This window comes from Meles meles, chromosome 16, assembly GCF_922984935.1.
Source record: "Meles meles chromosome 16, mMelMel3.1 paternal haplotype, whole genome shotgun sequence".
NCBI classification, from domain to species: Eukaryota; Metazoa; Chordata; class Mammalia; order Carnivora; family Mustelidae; genus Meles; species Meles meles.
The window spans coordinates 61,775,049-61,798,969 of record NC_060081.1 but is presented as its reverse complement, the minus strand read 5'-3'; the positions used below and the strand labels follow the sequence as shown (position 1 = coordinate 61,798,969).

Sequence of the window (23,921 nt, the reverse complement as noted above, 5' to 3'; positions counted from 1 at the left end):
TGGAGATAGTGGTTGTGGGGATGAACAGGCCAAGCACACAGAATTTTTAGGGTAGTGAAAATGCTATAATGATGGACACATACCGTCATACATTTGTCCAAACCCACAGAACATACGACACCAAGTGAGCCCTACGGTATGGACACTGGGTGATTAAGACGTGTAAGTAGAGGTTCATCAATGGCAGCAAATGCACCACACTGGCAGGGGGTGGGGGGTGGGAGGGAGTATATGGAAAACCTCTGTACCTTCCTCTTATTTTGCTGTGAACCTAAAACTGCCCTAAAAAATAAGCCAAGAGGTCTAAATGCATCAGCAAAAGGGTGATTCTGAACATCCAAATACAGGTGAAGATCGCCTTGAAAACTGTTAAAACATGCAGATGGCTTAGCTGAGATAGCTGAATGACCTAGTTTAATGCTTTGAGGAGAAACGAGTAGGTAAGAATTCATGGCAAACTCTGATTAGGTCAAACTGAATAATGATAGTAATTTTATAGGCCCCTAAATAGATCAGGTAGTAACGGACTCTGATCTTCAACCCTTCTTCTTCTTCTTTTTTTAAATATAGATTCAGTCTTTTCCCAAAGTCATCTATAAATGTCACCATGGACAAACAAGAAAATCAAGATTGAATCCAAACAAAACTATCCCCCAAAACAATTCCAGCTCTCACTTGTCTTCCACTTCTCCTGCTCCCAGACCCTCACTGTTAAGGCAGTGGCACTTCCCCACTAGCTGCCTTTCCAGTTTTTCTTTTTGGTTCAGGACAAGCAGGGGAGAGAGATCACAAGAACCCAAGAATCTTTCTTCTCAACCTACCAGTCTGTCTTCTAACAAAAGTTTGGGCCACAAGCTCTGCTGGTACAAGGTTACAAACTGTGCCCTCAGCAGAAATCCAGCTTCTTTTCATGGTATCACTAAAATCAACGTGATGAGACCCGTTCAATAGTCTTCTGACTCATTTAAGTACCCTATATCCCACAACCTCTTTAGTACATCGAGTACCACTCAGCTAGAGAAATGATGTGGCAAGGTGGTCACATGCTCCTTGTTTAAAATACCTGACACTTGTGTGGAACAGAGGACTAAGCCTTTACCCTAACACTCAATGCTACCCTGCCTGGGAGAGGAATGCGCAAGATCAGGACGTGCACGATTTCTATCAGTAGGATGATGGGGCTGCCCGGCCTTCTCCCTCTCTCCTTCTTCCTCTCCATCACAATTCACCGTGGCTCCTCTTTGTACTCTTGTCTTCAGATACTTGCCGTTCCCCCACTATCTATCTTCAGCAAGAGGAGAAAAGGCAAATCTAAGTGGTCCTGTGGCTAGTCCTTTCCTGCTCGTGCATAATCTATACCAGGCTGGTGGCAGAGGCGAGGGGCCGGGTTACCATTCGGCTGCATGCACCTACCGCAGCAAACCCTACCTCTCCCACGAGAGCCTGCAGGGAGCCGTGAAACAGGCGAGAGTTCTATCACACTTGCTGTTGCTACCTTCTGTGTCAGGATCCTTGAGAAGAGGAGAGGGAAGTGGGCACCTGTGATAAACTGCCTGGGTTTATGTGACTGCCAAGAAATGTTTAAAACGCAGAGGGTGAAGCCCAGTGTGCAGTTCTGAGATAATGCCTAGGATTTATGGTCCTGGCAAAGCTCTGGAATCCTGCCCCACAGACTCTCTGAACTTGCAGCAGAAAACGCGTCCAACACCCCCTGCTTCCTGTGGATCCAGCTGACACTGTGCGAACACAGACCATCATGGAGCACTAAGACAACCGGCTGAAGGGAGCAAGCCCTCCACATTCTTTGCCTTTTTTGGTTAAGAGCAGCAGGCCAGACCTGACATGCTGCAGATGAGCTCTGAGATAAGAGGGTTAGAAATGACAGGGACTGACACTGCGGTGACCTTTCTACAGGAATTTCATTTTCAAAACAAACAAAATTATAAGCTTCTCCTCTAACCAACTCCTATAAGAAATACTGATCAAAATGTAAACATCGTCAGATCTATTTTTTCTGGCCAGGAAGTATTTATGTGAGAAAAATTATGTTAGAAAGAACATCACAGGCAAGGGCTTGATTTGATGAGACAAGATTTCCAGTATCAAGACCAATGTTTTCCTTTATGTGGCCCTGTTGTGCTATAGGACATATGGTATATAAAAACCACCCACTGTTCGGCTACTCCCAATTAAGAGTCATAAAGAGTTATTATGCACGAAGAAGTTTATGAAGGGCCCTGTTTTAAAGGTGACCTGCCATACTGAATTTAAGTCAAAGAACTGCTTCATCGCATGTAAGACTGAGAGCCATGCAGAAAGGGGAAGCTGCCCCTCACCCTAAAATGATTTCACACCCTGAAGTCAGACCTCTTCATCCTGCCAGGAGGCTTATTACTTCTCGCCAATAAAGCTCAGAGGAGCTACACTTAGAAATCACAGCCTCTACTTAAACTACAACACTGCTCTTTCTTTCTTTTGTTTTTTTAGGGAAAACATATACATCTTCAGACTGAAAATAAGAATGCCGCTCTTAACTTCTCTTCAAGAATCTATGCAGGAAGAAAAAGCCGTAAGTGACCTGCACCTCTCCCCCAGCCAGCTCCCCGCTCCCACTTGACTCAGTGGCAGCTGCAACATTTCAAAATGATACATTCTGGGGTGTCACAGCAGGGCTGGAGCTGCTGAGTAAGATGCTGGGGAAGACAGAAGAAAAGGAGGAAGTTGTGGCTCCAGCTCCAGAGCTCAGGCCTCTCATCTCCATTACTAAACCCATAAAAAAGGTAAACACAAAGTACTTCCCAGAAGGGAAAAATGACAAAACGGCTACAATTAGAGGAATGTTCTCAGAGCGATCCAACCCACCCACTGGAGAAGTCAAATGGGAAGGGGCTTTGCAAACTTGGAACTGTACCACAAAGTGTCTTCAGGCTGTTTCTTTCTCCCCAGCAGATCCTCTACACAAAAGGTTCAAGGGAGCTTCTACTGCTATGGCAAAATCTCCCCCCCCCCTTTTTTTTTAAAGATTTTATTTATTTATTTGAGAGAGAGAGAGAGAGAGAGAGCATGAGAAGGGGGAGGGTCAGAGGGAGAAGCAGACTCCTGCCCAGCAAGGGGCCTGATGCGGGACTCCCATCCTGGGACTCCAGGATCATGACCTGAGCCAAAGGCAGTCACTTAACCAACTGAGCCACCCAGGCGCACCAGAAACTCCCTTTTGACAGGGATTTGCTTTTTTTTTTTTTTTTTTAAAGATTTATTTATTTGACAGATAGAGATCACAAGTAGACAGAGAGGCAGGCAGAGAGAGAGAGAGGGAAGCAGGCTCGCTGCTGAGCAGAGAGCCTGATGCGGGACTCGATCCCAGGACCCTGAGATCATGACCTGAGCCGAAGGCAGCGGCTTAACCCACTGAGCCACCCAGGCGCCCCTAGTGTCCGACTCTTGATCTCGGCTCAGGTCTTGATCTCAGTCATGAGTTCGAGCCCCGCAAGAGAAAGATTTAAGAATGCACCTGGGTCCTCCAAAAAGAGAGAGAGAGAGAGAGATTTATTTAAAAAATGTACCTGGGTCCTCCAAAAATGCTTACATGTATGCCATGGGTCCCTCATTACATAAAACCAGGTAAAACCATGATACTAGTACAAGAAGAACTATTTACTATTTGTAGTTAAGTATTTTTCTTAAGGGTGCCTGGGTGGCTCGGCTAGTTAAGCGTCCAGCTCTTGATTTCAACTCAGGTCATGATCTCAGTGTTGTGTGACTGAGCCCCACATCTGGCTCCAAGTGGAGAGTGGAGCCTGCTTAGGATTCTTTCTCTCCCTTTCCCTTTGCCCCTCCCCTCCACTCGTGCTCTCTTTCAAAAAAATAAATGAGTTTTGAGGGTTTTTAAGTCAAATGTCAAAAAAAATCTAAGTTTTATGCAAACAACAAAGCCCCCACAAGCTGGCCTCCTTAACAACTATTTTTATGGAAAGCCAGGTTACTGATTTTGTGCAAACATCAGAGATGCAGGCCTTCTAATGGTTTCTCCTTCTGAGCCAAATGCTGACAGAGTCAAGTCTTCCTGGAGGAGAGTTAAGAAGCAAAGGGTAGAAAGGCAAAGGGCAGTTTCCACATGGAATAATTTTAGGCAACATTTATTTTAATTTTAAGCGCTAGCAGGTCTGCCTGGGGCAAGGCAGCGTGTAGCTTACTGAACTGCAACTGGATACAGTTTTCTCTACAAGGAATAAAAAGAGCAATTTCTTCCCATAAGCAAAAAAAAAAAAAAAAAAAGAAAAGAAAAAGAAAAAAAAAAGGAGGGAAATAACATTTCTGGGCTCCTTCAAAAGACTAAGGGTATATCACAACTCTCCCACCAGGAGGCTGCTGTGATGGAAAGTATGGAGTCAGAAAATCCAAGTTCAAATCCTGTTCTACCACTTGCCTGTGGTGCACCACAGAACACCTTGCTGAGCGAGGCATCCTTACATTTAGGGTGGGAATGGAAACCCTGCCTGCACCATGGGGTGATGCCAGATCTGAACGAGACCAGGTACATGCTAAACTGTTCAGTGTGAATCAGCACATCTCAGGGGGAAAAGAACCACCACCACCCCCACGTTTTTGTGTTATAAGCAGTCCTTAGTCTTCCTGACCTACATATTCAGAAAAGGCATGCAGAAAGGAAGAAAAAGAGAAGTGTCAATGGGATACAAAGATCATCCTCTTACAAGCCATCTGAGTATGTCCTGAAAATTTGGCACCTTTACTAGAAGTTGGGTTGAGCAAATGAAAGAGCCTCTGGGGGCACCTGGGTAGCTCAGTCTGTTAAGCATCTGGACTTCGGCTCAGGCCATCATCTTGGGGAGCCCCACACTGGGCTGCTCTGTGCTCAGCAGGAAGAGTCTGCTTCTCCCTCTCCTCCTCCCCATGCTCTAATAAATAAAATCTTTAAAAAAAAAAAAAAAAAAAAGGAAGAGCCTTCAACCTCCAAGACCATGGGTAAAAAAGTAACATACTTTTATGTCTAGATAATACCAAAGTCCAGTCCCATCATTCTAAAGGCCGAGGGAGAGGAAGAAATGTGTCTAAGCAGTAAAGTCTAGATCTCACGGGAGCATCATCAATGTGAAAGGAATCCCCCTATCAAAGATACAGCATCTGACCTAGCCTAGAGATGAACTCAGTTGCAAGCGCACCTACCACCTGAGATGAAGACCTGTGTCGAGTGTAAGGAGAGGGACGGGGATGACACGGTGACAATCCAGACAGGATTTTATGGTCTGGTCAGGGAAATAACGAAATCACCCATAAACAGAGTAACAAACCATGCGGTGCTCTGAAGGAAGAAGACAGGGAGAAAGAACAGTATTTATGGGAAGAGGAAGGGAGAAACCTGGTTTTACAGGGTAGGGTCTCAGGGAAATATCCTTTGACATGGAATATAAATGATGAAACAGGAATCAACAAGGTAAACAGCACGAAGGAAAGCGGGCAGAGTGTTCTAAAAAGGGGGAGCAGCACATAAAGTCAGAGACCGGAAAGGCCAGCACAGACAAAGTGCAGTGGAACATGTTGAGAGATAGGGCTGATGAGGTCAGCAGGGGCAAGCCATGAGGTGGGGCATGGAGCATGCGACGGGAACGGGCAAGGATTTGGGATTAAATTCCCTGAGCCAGGGGCAGCCATTTCAATGTTTACACAGGGGAATGACCTGCTCAGAGCTCCATTTTGGAAAAGAATCACAGGGTGGCCATGTGAAGAATGAGCTGCAGGACACAGAACAAGTGCAGGTGAGTCTGCAAAGAGGCTACTACAGGTGAGCAGGGGAGGAGTGGTGGCAGTGGGGGCTAAGGTGGTGGGCGTGGAGACACACAGGAAGAGAAGGGGACAGAGTCAAGAAAAACGGAAATGAAAATCAACGAGGCTGTCACGCAGAGGTGCAGCACAGGGGCTGAGGGAAAGACTGGGACAAGAGGAGGCTGGACTGACGGATCTCGGAGGCCGGACGAACAGGGAGTGACACTGGATGAGCTCCGGTGTCGCTCTGACACATGGCAATGCCATTCTCCAAGAGAGGGGAAAAAGAAAGAGATGAAAGGTTGGAAGAAGAGGACAGTCTGTTTAGGCCACATGATATCTGAGGTGTCTGTGGAAATAAGATACATGGGTCTGAAGCACAGGCAGGGTCTGGGCTAAAGATCTAGATTTAAGCCATCAGCACGCAGGTGGGAGCTGAAGCCACTTTGTGTGTCACGCAAGGACGGAATGAGAAAAAGGCTAAAGCAATACCAACATTTACAGGGTGGGGTTGGAGAAAAGCTTACTAACACACCAAAAAATAAGACTAGAACAGAACCCAGAGAAGGAAAACACATAAAGGGTAAAGAACAGTTCCAGAGCTCCAGAGAGGCCCCAAAAGAGCAAAGGAAACAAAAGACAGTGGGGGTGGGGATAGGTATCTTGGCATCTGAGTCTGGACCCAGTGGTGGTGGACTCTGAAGATGGCCACTTGAGCAGAATGTAGATATGCCTGCCAAGCTGCAGTGGGTTCAGAAGTAAAGGCAGCAAGGGAAAATAAGGTAGGTGAAAAGGGACAGTGAGAGTGTGCTCATGTGAATGTTGCTGTTCTGTTTAATATTAGAGAAGCAAAGCATGCTACCTGCGGAGAAGGGCACCTGTAGCCAGTCTACTGGAGACTTCTTTGCCAGAAATGAAAATAAAGTGCCCCTGAAGGCTCCGTGTGATAAGGAAAGGCAGACTCCAACAGCTTCAGGGTAGACAAGTGTTAGTAGAGCCCATCTGCCGCAGGTGAGGGTAACGTCACTGTTTTATAAATGACAAACCACACCAAAGATAAAAGGCGGCAAGGACCACTGGCATCAACATAGAACGCCAGAGAAAGCCTGGAATGGCGACTACAGATCCTCATCACTGCATTGTAACTGGGGTAAAGGATACCCACGGGAATAACTCCCAGCAAGTCTATGCAAGTCTATGCCTCATAGAACAGAAACATGATGAGCAAAATAAAAGGACCCAGAAAAGCACCAAATACATCATCCCAGACATTTTGAAGAAAAAGTAGACTGAGTCCATTAATCACTATCCAAACCCCAAGAATGCTCAGAAGGCTGTTGGTAAATTTTTGTTGAGTTTAAAATTGCAAAGTTACCCTGCTTAAAGTTCTCCAAGTACTTAATGAATGGATTAAGCAAGAGAGTTGTCCACACTTTTTCCTAAAGATATTTAAGGAATCTGAATAAGGGCAAAAACAAGTAAGGAGGCTTGCAAAGTCATAACGACAGCTGGTATCTTCCCCTTTTCACAGGAAGCACGTCACACCTTTGGGAGCTCATGGGTTTCATTTGCAAAGGTTTCAGTCTGACTCCCAACCACAAACACTTTTAGCTATAATCATAGGAAAAGACTTTCTAATCTTAATTCAAGCCCTGTATCTTACAGAGATAAAAACAAAAGTCAGAAATGGAACTTCCAAGATTGCAAAGTGTGACACAATCCAATTTTATTTTCTACAAAAATTGTGACTTGAAGTGGGTGAAGGCCTACCTTAACAGTAGTAGGAACATTCCTAAAGACTAAAATAGATCTCTGCTCAAAATGACACGTATCCTTTGGGTCAAACATTTAGACACTAGGGCTCAAATTTCTGTAATCTGAACCTGCTCTCAAAATGATGCTCCCTCAAGTCAGTGTCATAATAAGAAGTAGCTGCTATTTCTCACGGCTGTTTCATATGTAAACATAACTGAAAACCCAGAAGAGAGCCCCATTTGTCTAACTAAACTATTCAATGTTCATTTCCTCACAGAACAATGATTAATGCTTAACTTGGGGATGGATACCTGTACGTCCTATCTATCTATCTCTAAAGCTCTATGAAGTGCCAGGCTGCCAAAGATGCTTTGGAAGAGCAAGAACTCCTAAGGTAGGAAAGCATATTAGTGGCAAAGACCTTGAAATATATAAACTTAAGCATACTTAAAACACAAGCAGGCATCTACACATACACACATAATCCATTTTTTGAAACTTATAGGAAGCAAATACTCCCATCCTGGAAGTTAGCCCAAAGTAAAACAAACAAACAAACAAACCAACAAACCAAAAAACATACTCAATAAAAATAATCACTGATTATCCAACTATAGTGTTCAAGCAACCATTTAAAAATGTTTACACAGGTTTCTGTTAATAAGGGAAAATAGTCATATAAAGTTCAAAAAAAAAAGCATGACAGAAAATTGTCCATGTATTATGATCACTTTAATTTTAAAATTGTAGAAAAAGGGTCCCAGGAGGGCTCAGTTGGTTGAGCGTCTGGCTCTTGGTCTTGGCTTGGGGGCCACTGGGTCATGGTCTCAGGGTTGTGGGATCAGGCCCCGTGTCAGGCTCCACGCTTAGCTCGGAATCTGCTTGGCCCTCTCCCTCTGCTCCTCTCCTGGCTCACTCTCGTTTTCTCTCAAATAAATAAATACAATCTTTTAAAAATATATATGTATATATTTGTATATATATATAATTATATATATAAAATTGAAGAAAAAAATAAAGGAAACATACCAAAATCAAAAGTTCTCTGGGTAGTGAGATTATAATTTTTTTATACTTATTTTCTAAGCTTCCCTGTGATGTGCTTGTAATCAGAAAAACAGAAATAAAGAACCAATAGTTGAGTAAGAATGAATGTTCTAGCAGGCAAGCAGTGACTAGGGGCCCAGATGCTGTTTTGACTTAACAAGTATATATACTTTGTAAATATGAAAAAGTAGTGCTACACACACCAGCTGAAACTCAGTGGAGCTATTTTGGAAAACAGGAGGAATCGCCAAAAGTTGGGCTATAAGTATGGAAATGATGCTATGACTAAACGTATGGAATTCTAGCTGGGAGAGCTTTGAAATCACGTAACTTTAACACTTAAAGCCTCAAGTGTTGGTGAACCATGCCCTTAGGTCACCAAGTACAGTGAAGTACATTAGAACGGTTATAATGAGGCATGTCCGCCCCCCTTCAAAAGATAACATTAAAAAAATACACACATGAGCACCTATCCACTCCCCTACCCACACGAGTGCGTGTGTGCACGCAACCTCACAGATAAAAGCTCCAGCTACAAATCTAACCTGAGTGTAAGGGTTGGCAGCAACCAAAAAGAATGGAAGGACTTCAAGGACACAGCCTCTAAACTCCATATTACTTGCAGAACCACATAATTCAAGAAAAGTCCCCACTTGTTGGAAGGAAACTTTGCAGGGGAAGGCTCCCATCTCAAAGCAGGGGTGAAAAAGCAGGGCGCGAGCCACGAGCTGCTGTGTGGGGAAGGATGTGAGTGCAAACCCTCTGTGGGGTCCCTTGAGCAGTGTAAGCAGACTGACCTTTTCAACAATGGCTGGAACAGCCCACGGTGTTGACAGCACTGCGACTCTAGGGAGGAAAAGAATTATCTGCTAAGGAAGGGCAGTGAGAGTAGAGGACTGCAAGCAGGTGGGGCCAGGCTAGGCAGGGCTGTGAGAGGCAGTCTAGGCGGGGGCCTCTCAGATTCCAGGGGAACACTGCAGATGATGACTAGGGTTAGGAGTCAGGAGATTAGGGTTTTGGTTCTGACTTCCTCTGTGACCCTGAACTCCTCATAGACATCTGAGATTTGTTTTCTCATCTAAAATGAGGATTAGATCACCCGCTCCCATCTGCCCTTACTGGAATGGACAATGAGATACTGGCTTTGAATATCATGAGAAAAAGAATTTACTCCAAAGCTGACAAAAAATGGATTTATCTCCACCTATTGCCTATCCCATTATTGAAATAAATACTTTTAACCATATGTACCCTGCAGGGAGGGGGCCAATGCTGCCAAAAACAACAGATGGCCATCAGTTTGGTTTAGTACCTTCTTGGCTGCAGCCAAAGAATTTCTCAAGTTGTTATAACCAGACTGCAAACAGAAATACGAAGAGTCACAAGGCAATGTTAGATCCTGGGCCATTTCCTCCTTCCCAGCTGTACTGTCTGAAGTAGAAGGCTCTACTCCCGAGTATTCGTTATGGCCAAGGGGGAGGTGCCAAGCTGGGGAGAAGCAGCAGCCCCAAGTTCAATGAGCCAATCACTCCCACGTCCCCAAAGCATGTACAGTCACAGCCAGAAGGGTATGTAGAACCTTGGTGGCAAAGTTGGCTCTCTCAAACCTTAAAAAGGTCTTCTCAGAGGCCACTCAGAAATGCTTCATACAGCTATTTTAATCCCCCTCCAGAAGATGGCATTTTTCTAAAACAAGGTTCTTGGGGATTGTTGCAATGATTCAACTTTGGTTGCTCTTCTGTGTAGGATGCCTTCTGGCTGCTGACCTGATGGAATCAAATTTAAAATAAACAAAACAACAACAAAGGAAAACACAAGCCTGGTGGAAAGTTACCAGATGTCTGCCTTGGATTCTATTCCTGGTCTGTGGCAAACTCCCTTCTCTGAGTCTGAATTTCTTCACCAATTCGGGAGTCAGACTCCACGATGTCTAAGGTTCCATCCAGCTCAACAGTTCCGTTAATGACTTACATCCAGGCCTCAACATGCCACTTCATTTTGAGCAGAGTGAGGCTGTCTGTCATGGCTGTGCCTTGGTGGCCTTGCTGAGCACACATGCCTCTGTACGCACGCTCCGTAAACATGGGGGTACACATACCTACTAAAAGGCGGTGCATGCTACTGCCCTCTCCTGTGGTCCTTGGTATTCGTGGCACCTAAACGGGGCCTTTGTAATGGCAAATGCACCAGTTAGTGGGCCTCCTGCATGCTTTCTTAAATTCTGCAGCAGAAATTTTAAAAGATCTAAGTAAACAGAAAGAAATCTTGTGTTCATGGATTGGAAGTTAAGAATGTTAAAATGGCAATAGTTCCCAAAACAATCTAGAGATTCAGTGCCAATGCCTTTTTAAATTTTTTTCCAGAAATGACAACCAAACACTAAGATGTGAATAAAAATAACTGATATATTATAGTAGTAAAACAGCGAGTACCTGCTCCTTTTCATTTTTTTCCTCCAACATTTGTACAAATAGATCTCTGTTCCCTCCCTCTGTTCATTCCTCTTCCCTCCACATGCCCTGATCACTCAGACGAACATAACCACATCATGCTTTTATCCAAACTGACAAGACAGGAAGTCCATCCGACCTATTCTGACATGGCTTATGAGCTTCTAACACACAACTGGGGTAACAGTCACCTCTGTCTACCAGGAACAAACTTCCCCTTTGCTCTAAGATCTGAAGTCTGGAGGCTTTTCTGGTACCTTTGGCCTCACCTTTTTGAATTAGCCTTCTTCTGTACCCTCCAAACTTCTTAACCACTTCGAGGCTACCGTTTGTGCTTCCTTCCACATGCCCTCCTTCCCATTTCTAGATTTTCTCACGTTTGTGACAAAAGCATTGCAAATAGATTTGAAGCAGCCCCCTTCTAACCCTGCCTGGAGTTTAAGGGGAAGGCTCAAGGCCAACGTCACTATACATCCAGAAACAGAGGCAAAAAAACAAAAGAATGGGTAAAAAACAAAACCCCGTCATCTCAAAATGAACCATGGTTCTACTTAAAGGGGGAAAAAGCACAAACGAGAAAAGCCATAGGAGTTTCTATCAGAAAGCCACCTTTCTTTGCCACAAATTAAATCAGACTTGTCAAACCACTTTTCACCCAACCATAATAAATAAATAAATAACAACCCAAAACAAGAAAACGAGTGCATTGACTGATGGAAATTTCACACACAAATATTTATCGAGAAAAATTTTGTTCCTGGCACTGCAAGAGCATAAGACCACAAAGGCTAGCAGACTTCAGAAGATCTGCTGAAGGGTATTACAGGGTTCAGAAACTGCCCATGTGTTTAATAATTCTCTAATATTATAAATAAACTTCTGACCAAATTAGTGTTGTTATTACTCAGACAGTGAGCTATGATATTCCCCTTACTTCTCACATTCTAACTCTCCATTCACTGCTGTTTCTCCCCCAGTAGAGTGTGAGCTCCTTGAGGGAAGACAGCGCATCTTGCTTATCTTTGGACATCTGGCTGGCATGGGCTGTGTGGACTTTATTCATGAATAAGCAGCTCCTTAAAGAGTACAGAGCCTGGTTCCCATTGGAGCACTGGGGCACTTCCCTCCCACCGCTTCTGGGTTTTTTCCTTTCTTCACACACTTGTCTGCTCCAGTCTGGCTTTCCCATTTATAAACATATTTCTCTTCTTCACTTGCGATTTCCTTTTACAAAAAGCCCTTTACTGCCTTCCAGGAAGTTAGGATTTGACCTTAAACCACAATCAGAGTGGCCAACTGCCTCCTTAATCTACATTATGTATAATCCCCTGGTTTGCTTTTATGTTCACTGAAGCTGTTTATGACTTCCTTGAGGGCAGAAACACAATCTCTCTCTGTGAGCCGTAACTGCCCCCTCCTACATGCCAGCACCTAAATCATCCTTGGCTCCAAATCATCACATTCCCTATTCCAAAGCTTAGGAGCCACCCAAAAATCAAACATAAGATTCTTAAGTGAAAGACAAAAAGGTATGCTTGTTACATGAAGGAAGAGATGAACTTAAAAAGGGGAGTGAAGGGGTGCCTGGGTGGCTCAGTGGGTTAAATAAAGCCTCTGCCTTCAGCTCAGGTCATGGTCTCAGGGTCCTGGGATCGAGCCCCGCATGGGGCTCTCTGCTCAGCGGGCAGCCTGCTTCCTCCTCTCTCTCTCTGCCTATTTGTGATCTCTATCTGTCAAATAAATCAATAAAAATCTTTAAAAAGGGGGGGGTAAAACTTATCTGTTAACAAATTAGAACTTTGGGAAGAGGGGCGCCTGGGTGGCTCAGTGGTTTAAGCCTCTGCCTTCGGCTCAGGTCATGATCTCAGGGTCCTGGGATCGAGCCCCGTATCGGGCTCTCTGCTCAGTGGGGAGCCTGTTTCTCCCTCTCTCTGCCTGCCTCTCTGCCTACTTGTGATCTCTCTCTCTGTCAAATAAAATAAATAAAATATTTAAAAAAAAAAAAAAAAAAAAAAAGAACTTTGGGAAGAAAACAGGCTCTCAAGCAAATCATTACATTTCCAGAGTTCTAAGAATTCCGTGTTCATACATTAAAGGTAAAGACAAGATTAAAAAACAAAAGCAGATTTCATTTACATTTTGATATGGCAATTTTAAGACAAGGATTACGTGTGTTACAAAGTGAATGTTAAAAGGACAAGCATACTTCATGACAGCCCCCCTCAACAAGAGACTGCGAGGCCTGAAAATCATTCATAGTGGTAACACATCACCTTTCAAGCGGCACATACTTTTCAAGTTTTGCCATCGCCACAAGGGTTTGGTAGAGTGAGACCAGTCTGCGCCCGAATAGGAGAGAAAAATCATTAATTCTAGAGAGCAGACATGTTTTAGCAAACATGGATAAAGATAAAAACTAGTCAGATCTCAACATATTACATTGTATCTAGTCTTTTGTTTTTAAACAAGCAAATTTAGCTTCATTTTTACAGTGAATGGTTTTGTTCTAGTGGCTAAGTGACATGGTTTGAGAAAAGAAAGGACCTTTAGCTCAGAATCTGTACTTTCCAGCAATGGTAGCCTTCCTGTTCTGATTCTTAAGCAATGGAACCTCAATGCCCAGATGAGCAGAGGAATTTGGACTGGAAATTTGGACTGTAGCTACAGAACAGACCCAAATCTCTGATCCATCTCTGTGCATAATGACCTTTCATAGCATCTCACAAACCACTGATTCCAAAGAAACCAGAATGATTCCCCAAGAAAACACAGGGAGCCAAGTGCAACTGTGAGGAAGGGAAATAAAGAGTTAATCCACTCTACCAACCCAATCTCCTTCTCAAAGACTCTGTCCTCTATGGTAGCTTGCCACGTTCCACCCAACAACAGCTGCTCATGATAATCAATGTCTGACAGATCAGAGAAAGCCCTTAATGTGTCGCCAAGGGGCAGTTCAACAGATGGCATGGTGACTTACAACCAGAATCATTAATTACACTCTCTTATTAGTCCCGGGGCACAGTGCTGAAAATGCTTCCTCAGTGAAAGATGAGCATTTCAGATAAATGACCGTCTGGTATTGCCTGTGAAACTCCCTTTAGGATTTCTGGTCAGTGTCGATTTCTAAATCTAAACCATACTACTTTCACAACCATTTCCCATCTTCCACTTCCAGACTGGCTTATGAAGTTCCCCCAACCACTGCCCAGCCCTGCTCCCGTAATCACTGCAGGTAAGGATAGGGTCAAAAGTGCCCGTCAATGCTTGCCCTCCTCAAGTCGCCAACTGCGTGGAAAGGCAAAGACGGTAATCTCAGCCACAGGACTAGCTCCGTTTCCCTCCCTCTGTGTCAGAGAACATGTTTCTTGAGTACTGGGGTGGGGAGGGGGGACTATCCCCTCCCCCCTGTACCTACTCTGGTGCTTCCTGTGATATATAACAGATTCTCTGACTGAAAACTATCCTGACCACTGAAACTGCTAGCAGCTTGGGGCAAGCAAAGCTTCCCAAATGTCCACACCGCTGGCTGTGTTACACAAGCACTGATGTAAAACCACCATGTACTTAATTAAGAAGCCAAATAAATGCAGGGTAAGGAACTAGTTCTAAAGCCCCTCCCCAAGGGCATTCAGGCTAATGTCAACTTAGGGTAGAAAGTAGCACCTTCTCAGCAGTTTGAGAACTGGACTCCATAAGCACTACTGTGAAGTTTTAGAACTGACTGCAGACAGAGCTGAGAGGCAGACTACTTTCCGGCTTTAACCACAGCTTACGGGTCAGAAATCTTAATATAATCTAAAAAAAAGACAATTTTAAGTATTTTCCGAATCCTACCAAAAACACATGCTTCGGTTTTGCCAACCACCTGTTCTTTTCGTACCTCAATCTACAATTTTTTTTAATGTGAGTTCAAATTAAAGTAGTATTAAGATCATGAATGCTTTAAGGTTTCAATGCTTCTTGCATTCCGGTTTGTTCTTTCTTGGACACACAAAAACATGACTTGTTTTCAACTCGGTTCAAATGATTACAATACCTGGTGGATCTTCTCAACTCATTAGTTTTTAAAAGACAAAAAAATATGTTAACGAAAGCACAAAGAAACCTCCTGCTGTGGACTATAGGAAGGGAAACTTGGGCAGTCTGGGTCTGCCTCGGCAGGTACTCACTTCTAGTTTTTTCTCCTTTTCTGATAGAACATCTTTCTGGTTCTGGGTGTACTCCACCAGCATCCGAGCCAGCTGGCGCCGGTCTTCCAGTTCTGCCGCCAGACGCCCGTTATATTCTGCTAGTAACAGACATGCTTCATCTACCGTTTTTGAAAGACGTTCAGCTGCCTCTTTGTCTATGTACAAATGAGACCAAAAAACAGAGACAATATAGAAATCACACAGGCATCATTGCAAACATTTCTGGGGGAGGCTAACAGTTTCTCTCCCAATGTACAGAGTCCAAGAATAAGCCAGAACCTGTAGACAAACAATGGATGGGCTGACAGAGAAATCCAAAGGCACTCACTCCTGTTAACAAGACAGGACATCTCTGAATTACCTGATGTGAGGCAATTGTACAAGGAGGGGAATCTTGTAAAGGATTTCTAAATGCCTATTCCTGAAAAAGCTCTACAGACAAAACAAACAGAAAGAAATATATAAGGTCATAGTCATACATGAAATAATTTTTTCTTGCCTCTGAGTATTTTGAAAGCGTTTTCATACTATTTTGTTAAGAATCCTTCACGTGTTCTTCTGAAATACAAAAGCAAGCATTCATTTCTTGGGTGTGGAAACTAAGACTAAATAAAAGCTATAGGACAGGTTTGATACCATGTGGTTAGCAGAGGAGTTGGGACTCAAAACCATGTCTGTAAAATGGATCTAAAATGTCTCTAAAACAGGACTCTGCCCTTGTACCATGTAAGTCTTGAACCTGGGCAGGAGCTCTCTTCTTCCATTCAAGAAAATATGGGGTCTGATAAGAACTGATGTTCTTTCAAATTCTTTAAACACGACCCACAGTAAGAAACACCTTTATGCAAACACATAAAAAGAAACGAAAGTTTCATAAAACAATACTTATCCTTACTATTTGCAAAGTGTTCCATCTTCTACTCTGTGTTTGTCTGTTTGTTTTAATTTTCATCATTACCTACCAGACTGATTTCACATGCAATTAATGCGTTGTAACTCACTGTTTGGGAAAAAACTGTGCTGAAGTATCAAAGTATAAGAGAGGATATCCTTGGAAAAGAGGAGGTGAACAAAGCTCAACATTAGGAAATGAGAGGAAGAGACAAAAGGATGATCTATACTAGAAAAGTAATGAAAAAATTAATTTCATGTGGGTCTGGTGAAATTAGAGCTCTAATATATATAGTATGTACATATATACACATGTATATATATATACATATTATATGTATACACACACACACACACATATATAGTATTTTTAGAAAGGCTTTTAAGGGTCAAAAGAGTAGATCAGTGCTTTGAAACCAAGAGCAAGGGCATCCCATTCCCTCTTGCTCACTCCAAGATTCTGCTGCTGTGACTGTCCCTTGTGACTCCCACACCTCTCAACTTCTTTCTCTTCCTCCACCAGCACTATCATCAGCATACAAATGTGCTGCCCACATGTCACTCTCTAGCTACTGTCCCATTTCCCTGCCTCCTTTACAGAACTCCTCAGGAGAGCTGACCATTTTCCTGGTACCCACCTGGTACCCACCTCCTCTCCTACCACTGTCACTTAACCCACTCCAGTCGGACTGCTATGCCCCAAACCATCTAATTAGCTGAATAAATACGTGGGTTTCTATTATGCCCAACATCATTCTAGGCTCTCAGAGCAACAGGGGACACAAAGGACAAAAACTCTCTGTCCCAAAGAGTTTACATTCTCAGATAAGAAGAGAACCAATATACTACATTTTACTTGTTTATCAGCTGAAGATCAGAATTCTAGGGAAAAAAAAAAGGCAGAGGAGAAAGCATGGGGCATTCAGAGGGAGAACTGGACTTTTAAATGTGGTGGTCAGGATAAGCTTCCCTGAGATGGTATGTAAACCAAGGCCTGGAAAAAGTGAGAACAAGCCACATGAATGTGACCATCTGGGGAAGATCATTCCAAGCAGAGGAAACAGCAAGTACAAAGCCCTAGAAGGGGAAAGTGCCTGGCAAGGAGCCCATATAACTGGAGTATTCTGAGCACTGACTTCCATTTGAATAGACCACTCTGGTTATTTTAGTTATGTGAAGAACAGAGCGATGGCTAGGGGTGGGAGATAAGGAGGAAGCAGGGAGACCAAAGAGAAACGACTATAATAATCCCAGTGAAGATGTTGGTGACTTGCGCCAGGTAGTAGCAGTGGAAGTGGTGACAATATCAGACACTGGGGTCAGACACTGGTTTTGGTCCTGATCAACAGGAATGATGAGGGGCTCATCTACTGATAAGGGGAAGACTGTGAGAGCAATGAATTTTGGAGAGAAGGTGACAAGTTTGGTTTCAGACAGGGCGGGTATGAGATGGTTTTTGAGACAACCAACTATTAACACTGAGCAGAAGGCTAGATGTATGAGTCTCAAGTTCAAATGACAAGTCAACAACAGAGATATATATGAGCCTAAAAATTATTTAAAGTTATCAACCTGGGTAAGAGAAACTGTCAGTGAAACTAACTAGAGAAGAGCGCTAAATACTAAACATTAAGAGGTAACAGAGGAGTGAAGAAACTACCCAAGGAGACTACAGAGCCACAGCCAGAGGGCGGTGAGGAAAGCTAGGAAAGAGTCCTACTTTCCTGCTGCTGCTGCTGCTGCAACAGATTTATCACCAGTTAAGTGGCTGAAAATAACACAAATGTATTATCTTAGTATTTATTATCATGGCCTCTTCCTCCACCTTCAAAATGCATCTCAGCAAAGACTGTTTCCAGGGTTTTATCTCCTTCTCTACTACTGCCCTTTGGCCTCCCTCTCAGAAGGACCCTGTGACTAGAAGGGGCCCACCTGAATCATCCAGGATACTCCTCCCCACCTCAAGATCCGTAACTTCATCACACCTTTAAGGACCCTACTGCCATGGAAGATTATGCACTCACAGGTTCTGGGAACTAGGACACAGATGTCTGGGTTGGTCCGGGTGTTTTTATTGTCTACTGCACCAAATCAGAAGAAATGACCAACTGGGCCAAACGCTACTAAGATCAAGTCACGACAACCACAAGTAAATATTGGGTCAAATTCACCATCGAACTGGCAACATGGAAGGAAATCATCAACAACACTGATCAGAGCAGCTTCAGTAAAGTGGAACCAAAAGAGAATGGGAAGAGGGGAAAGGGAGACAAATAAGCACAGGCAATCTATTTAGAATGTTTTATTACAAAGAACAGAGAAATAAGGCAGTAACTAGAGGAACGTACGGGTCAAGAAAAAAAGTTTTTCCCACGTGGGAAGAAAAGTACATGTTTTTGTGCTATGTGGCATGAGCCAGTAGAGGGAAAACACGGACGACTGCTGGAGCACTGTCCCTGAGCAATGAGAAGGAACAGGGCTGACAAACAGGCAGGGGGCTGGTTTAGAAAATGGCATATTCACCCACAGAAGTGGGAAGAAAAGTCAGCTTATGGGTGTTATTTGTTTTCTCAGCCACACCCACCTGTGCGGGTCCAGGAAAGAACAGAGGCAAAGCTGGATTTAGGAAGGTGGCCGAAGGGGAAACTGAGTTGTTATTAAGTGGGTATAAAGTTTTAGTTTTGTAAGATGAAGAGAGTTCTGGAAATTGGCTGCATAATAATGTGAATGTGCTTAGAGCTTCTGAGTGTACACTTAAAAATGGTTAAGACTGTAAATTAGGTGTATTTTATTGCAATTAAAAATCAAAATAAATTTTTTTATTAATTTAAAAAAAGTGGGGCGCCTGTGGGGCTCAGTTGGTTAAGGTCCAACTCCTGATTTAGGTCATCATCTCAGGGTCATGGGATTGAGCCTTACATCGGGCTCACTGGATGGTTTGCTTGAAATCCTCTCTCCCTCTTCCTCTGCCCCAGACCCCCCCATGCCTCCCCCTGCACTTATTCTCTCGCTCGCAAATAAATAAGTAGACCTTAAAAAAAAAAAGAAAAAAGGCTGAGACACGAGACCTTTAGGTCAGTGAAAACAGATAAATAAAATCATATATGTTACTAGCTTTCTGTTAATTTGCTCCCAATTTTTACAGACTATAATTCTGATAGTAAGAATAAATGAGTTGATCACTATAATAACCTCAAAAGTTGGACTTAGCCAAGAGGAAAGCTGGAGTTTTTCCAGAAGACTGCAGTGAAGAGGAAAGAGGAAAAACAGAGACTGAGGGCGTATGTAAGGGAGCGATTATAAAGACTCTCTGCTAAGTAGAGAAGAAAGTAAGACCGGAGGGGAGTGGAGGCTGAGAAAAAGTGGAAGGACTGACAGATAGTAGGGTCCAACTCCCAGAACTGGGGAAGGAAGAGTGAGCCCAGATGCTGCCTGTAGGATCTAGACTGCCTCCGAGATGTGTCCTGCAGCTAAGCATGCTCCTGACCTGAAGTCTTTACTCGGCCTGTACCCTCTGTTTGGGTGGCACTTGCTTCCCTCAGATATCCTCATGGCTTGCTTCCTAATCTTGGGGGCCTCTGATCAAAGGTCATCTTATCAGAAAGGTTTTCCCCAACCACCTTTAAAATACAGGTGTGCCTCGGGAGATATTGCAGGTTCAGTTCCAGACCACTGCAATAAAACAAATGTCACAATAAAGGAGTCAAATGAGTTTTTTGGTTTCCCAATGCATACAGAAGTTATGGTTACACTACACTGTTCTACTAAGTGTGCGAGAGCACGTCTAAAAAAAAAAAAGTATACACTGTAATCAAAAAATACTTTGTTGCTAAAAAGTGCTAACTATCACCTGAACTTTCAGTGAGTCTTAATCACTAATCACAGACCACTTTAAGGAATATAGTAGAAAAGTTTGAAATATTCCAAGAATTACCAAAATGGGACACAGAAACATGAAATGATCAAATGCCGTGAAGAAAATGGAGATGGCAATCTTGCCCGAAGACACCTAACCTCTCAAAAGCCTCAATTTCCTTCTATGCAATATGGGGATATATAGTCAGGGACCTCAAAAGGTTATCACAAAGAGAAGTATCTGGCACAGAACATTCTCTATGAATACTAGCTCGTGCTTCACTCCTTCCTTTCAATTTCCCATGCATATAGCGGGAATAATGTTATGTGTCCCTCCCTGTTTGACTGGCGGTGATCATCAAGAGGGCAAAATGACATGACTAACAATATACACCTGGCATTCTTGGCATTAAAGGCACTATGCTCTATGGGGTGTGTCTGTGTGCAGTGTATAAATCACACAGCACTGAATCATAAGTTTTGTTAGTAAGAGGATCATGAATTTAATGTCTTCTCTCCTGTCCCCCAAATCACATACACAATTTGCCCTGCGTTTTCAACAGACCTTACTTAAGAGTGCCACAGGTTGTGGCATGCTGCATTTCTGCTTACTTCCTAGAATCACTACTCAAGCATGGACTGTTACGCTGTTTGCAAAACAGTTACGCTGTTTGCAAAACCCAATACCACATTGAAGAAATCTGTATCTGCAGATACAAGCATGACCTAAGGTTTGATGCATTAGAGAAACGTCCCTCTTCCTTCACCTTTCGACTGAACTCTACCTTCTCACCTGTTATTTTTTCCAACAGAGAAACATCCTGCACTTCCTGGGGCAAAGATGCAATCTTCTGCCGGACAGTAGCATCCCCTGATGCAGCATTTTCCAGGTCCTGCAAAGCTTTGATCAGTTCCTCAGTCTGCACAATGAAAGCACAAACAACACTGTCCATTAAGACATACAGGATTTAAAGAAAGTTAGCCAGAATTAAACAGAAAAAAAAAACAAAAAAAAACACAATTGTTCCTGACATTTACAAAAACACTGTGCTCGGTACCAGAGTCTATACTGAGGTCAGTGGTTAGACTGGACGATGGATTCTAAGAGAAGGTACACAGTTAATTTTTCTAAGTCGATAGCAGAGCATGAAGAAATTCTACATAACCTGGAAAAAAAAACAAAAACAAAAAACCAACCTTTTTAAAGGAGCATGTTTTTGGCAACTTTAAAAAAAAGAAGCCTGGTTCATACTGCTTAGTTTCAAATAATGTTATGATTCCTAATACAGAATGGTCTGGTCTCCAGTATAGCATAAAGGCATGTGTACCAGATGTTGAACAACTGTGGGCTGACTGATTAAATGAAATGACAATGCCTACTTCAATTCTTTCTTGGATTTGTTTTACAAAATGAGTGTCACAAAGATGACAGTTTCCATTTTGGCAGTCACTCCCCAAATTAAATGTGTCAAACTCATTAATTACAAACAAAGGGGAAAAAGAGGAAGAAAAGAGCAAACCAAGAATGCATACTTTGTACACTAAAAGGGTAATTTTAAATCATCAGAAAACAGGATGCCTGGGTGGCTCAGTCGGTTAAGCATCTGACTTCAGCTCATCATGATCCCAGGGTCCTGAGATCAAGTCCCGCAGAGGACTCCCTGCTCAGCGGGGAATCTGCTTCTTGCTCTCCCGCTGCCTGCCACTCCCCCTGCTTGTGCTTGCTCGCTCTCTCTGACAAACAAATAAATATTAAAAAAAAATCAGAAAACAATGAACGCTGACAGATTCACCAGTTGATTATGACCCAGGAGTAAATAAGTGGCAATGTAGACAGTAGTCCAATTACTCTAAAAGTTAATAATTCAGGCACCCTTGGAGGTTTTTAAATGCAAAACTATATGGCCTAAGACTGTTTTCACATAACCCCCCATCTCATTTAACATTTTAACATAACACAAACCAGAAATGCTTCCTATTTACATAGGCCTTAGCCACACCTATGTTTGATAAAGTAAAACTTTTAGCCAAAATGAGAGGCCATGTAACTCAGTAAAGAGCACGGTCTCTGAGGTCAGTCACACCCAGAGTCAAATTAAGACACTGGGCAAGTTATTTAATATCTCTTTGAGTCTCACTTTCTTTGACAGTAAGTAAAATAAGTTAAGTAAATAAGAAAATAAATAAATAAATAACAAAAATCAACCAATCACACAGAGGTCATGAGCCAATTTAGATGAAAGGCTAAACTACGCAAATATATAATCAAAAACTCATCTCTATTTTAATACTTAAATAGGTGATAGTGTAGCAAATTTGTTATAGCCACACAGACTATCCTAGAAACTAATGAGCTGTCTACTTATATAAAATAACCATGCTACAGGAGAAAAGCCATGGCAGAGGGCATTCAAATATCTTTGTAGCATTATCTACCCTTTCACAAATATCTACTTTTTTGAGAGTATTTTCAAGTCCTAGGAGTGAAACAAAACCAAGTCCAAACACTATAAAACACATAAATCCATCCAGACTCATGGCATGCAAAGACAAAGGCGAGCCTGCTATCAGGCAAGCTTTACTGGGTGGATCTTGCGCCCAGTGCCCTAAGAGCTGCCCTCTGGTGGTTCCATACTGTTGGTCCCTGGCGCCACCCTGTGGCCGTAATCTTCTACGCGCGGTCCCTCCACCAAGCCACTGTGTCCTCCTCTCTGGGAGTTCTGACATACCAAGAGGGGTCCTGCAGAAGGATCTTGGGGAGAGTAGCTTCCAGGGTAGTCATCATCCTCCTCATCTTGTATCTGCTGAAAAGTTCGCTTTAGAGATTTCTTCTCCTCTGTTGCTAGAGGGAAGGAAAAGGGCACAAAATTTGGGTTACGAGGGCCCGTGCAGGAAGGAGTCAAATGCTATGCACAATGGGCCACATGCAAAAAAAAGGGCAAAGGGGTGTACATTTCCAAAGATGGCTTAATGTTAACCTAGACGCTAGTTATTTTAAATTGGTCGTAGTTCCCTACATTACTGAAGAGTCAAAAAATGGTCTCGGGTCTGTCATCTCGGATTGACTCACTGGAAAAATACTACCAAAAACCATCATCTAAAAAATGAAACTTACCAAACTAATACATTTAAGTAAAAAGCTTATCTCTTGAAAATATAAGTTAACAAGAGACTCAAAGTGGTAAGAAACCCATGAGACAATATAATGACGCAAGCCAATGTATGGAAGGGTTCGTAGAAAATACACTGCATATAAAATGAAATGCTATACATTCTGCAAGATATGTCAGAAAGTAAAAACAGGTATTCCTCACGTTTCTAAAGCTTGCTTTACTACAAGCTTTACTTTACTATTATACTTTACTACTGCTTTACTATTACTACAGTAATAGTACGGTTTTTACTAACCAAAAGAAATTCAAAGAGGATTTTCGCTTTCACAAAGAAAAGCACAAAGCGCAAACAGCGGTCAGCAGGTGTGCTGCAGGGAGTGGCTGTGGAGGCGGCTCGCACCTCCCGCAGCCAGTGCGGCCCTGCCGAGCTCCTTCCCAGCGACTATACTCAGCATCTCAGCATCAAGCCACCAGAGCTCTGAGCTGTATCTGTGAGCATCTGTGCTTTATCTCGATTTATTTTGTGCATCTGTTAGCAAGATGTGGCCTAAAGTATCAGAAAAGCCTGAGAGAGGTTATTTTTGGGTCTGGGAATGCTCAAAAATTTTTCCATATAAATTAATGGTAACTGCTTCTTCACTTTATGCCATTTCAGCTTAGGAGATGTTTCATAGGAATGGTCTAATTTCAGATAGCAGGGAAAACCTGAGATAGAGAGAAATCTATCAATAAAATTGCGTCAGAAATTCCACACATCATGTCCTTTAAACTCTCCTTTTAAAAATAAAACTAACCTTATTTTATCTTAAAATTAAAGATAACCATTGCTGAGAAATATG

General features: G+C 42.8%; 1 protein-coding gene across 1 annotated transcript in view; it reads right to left on the bottom strand.

The window, feature by feature from the left end:
* The window catches only part of RPRD1B (regulation of nuclear pre-mRNA domain containing 1B), a 50,590-nt gene that overhangs the window by 5,743 nt on the left and 20,926 nt on the right, over positions 1 to 23,921 (bottom strand). Inside the window, exons 4-6 of the mRNA XM_045981511.1 lie at positions 22,699 to 22,811; positions 20,763 to 20,889; positions 15,203 to 15,378 (exon numbers count right to left, since the gene is read on the bottom strand). Of these exons, the coding sequence (XP_045837467.1) occupies positions 15,203 to 15,378; positions 20,763 to 20,889; positions 22,699 to 22,811 (416 nt within the window). The remainder of the gene's footprint in view (positions 1 to 15,202; positions 15,379 to 20,762; positions 20,890 to 22,698; positions 22,812 to 23,921) is intronic.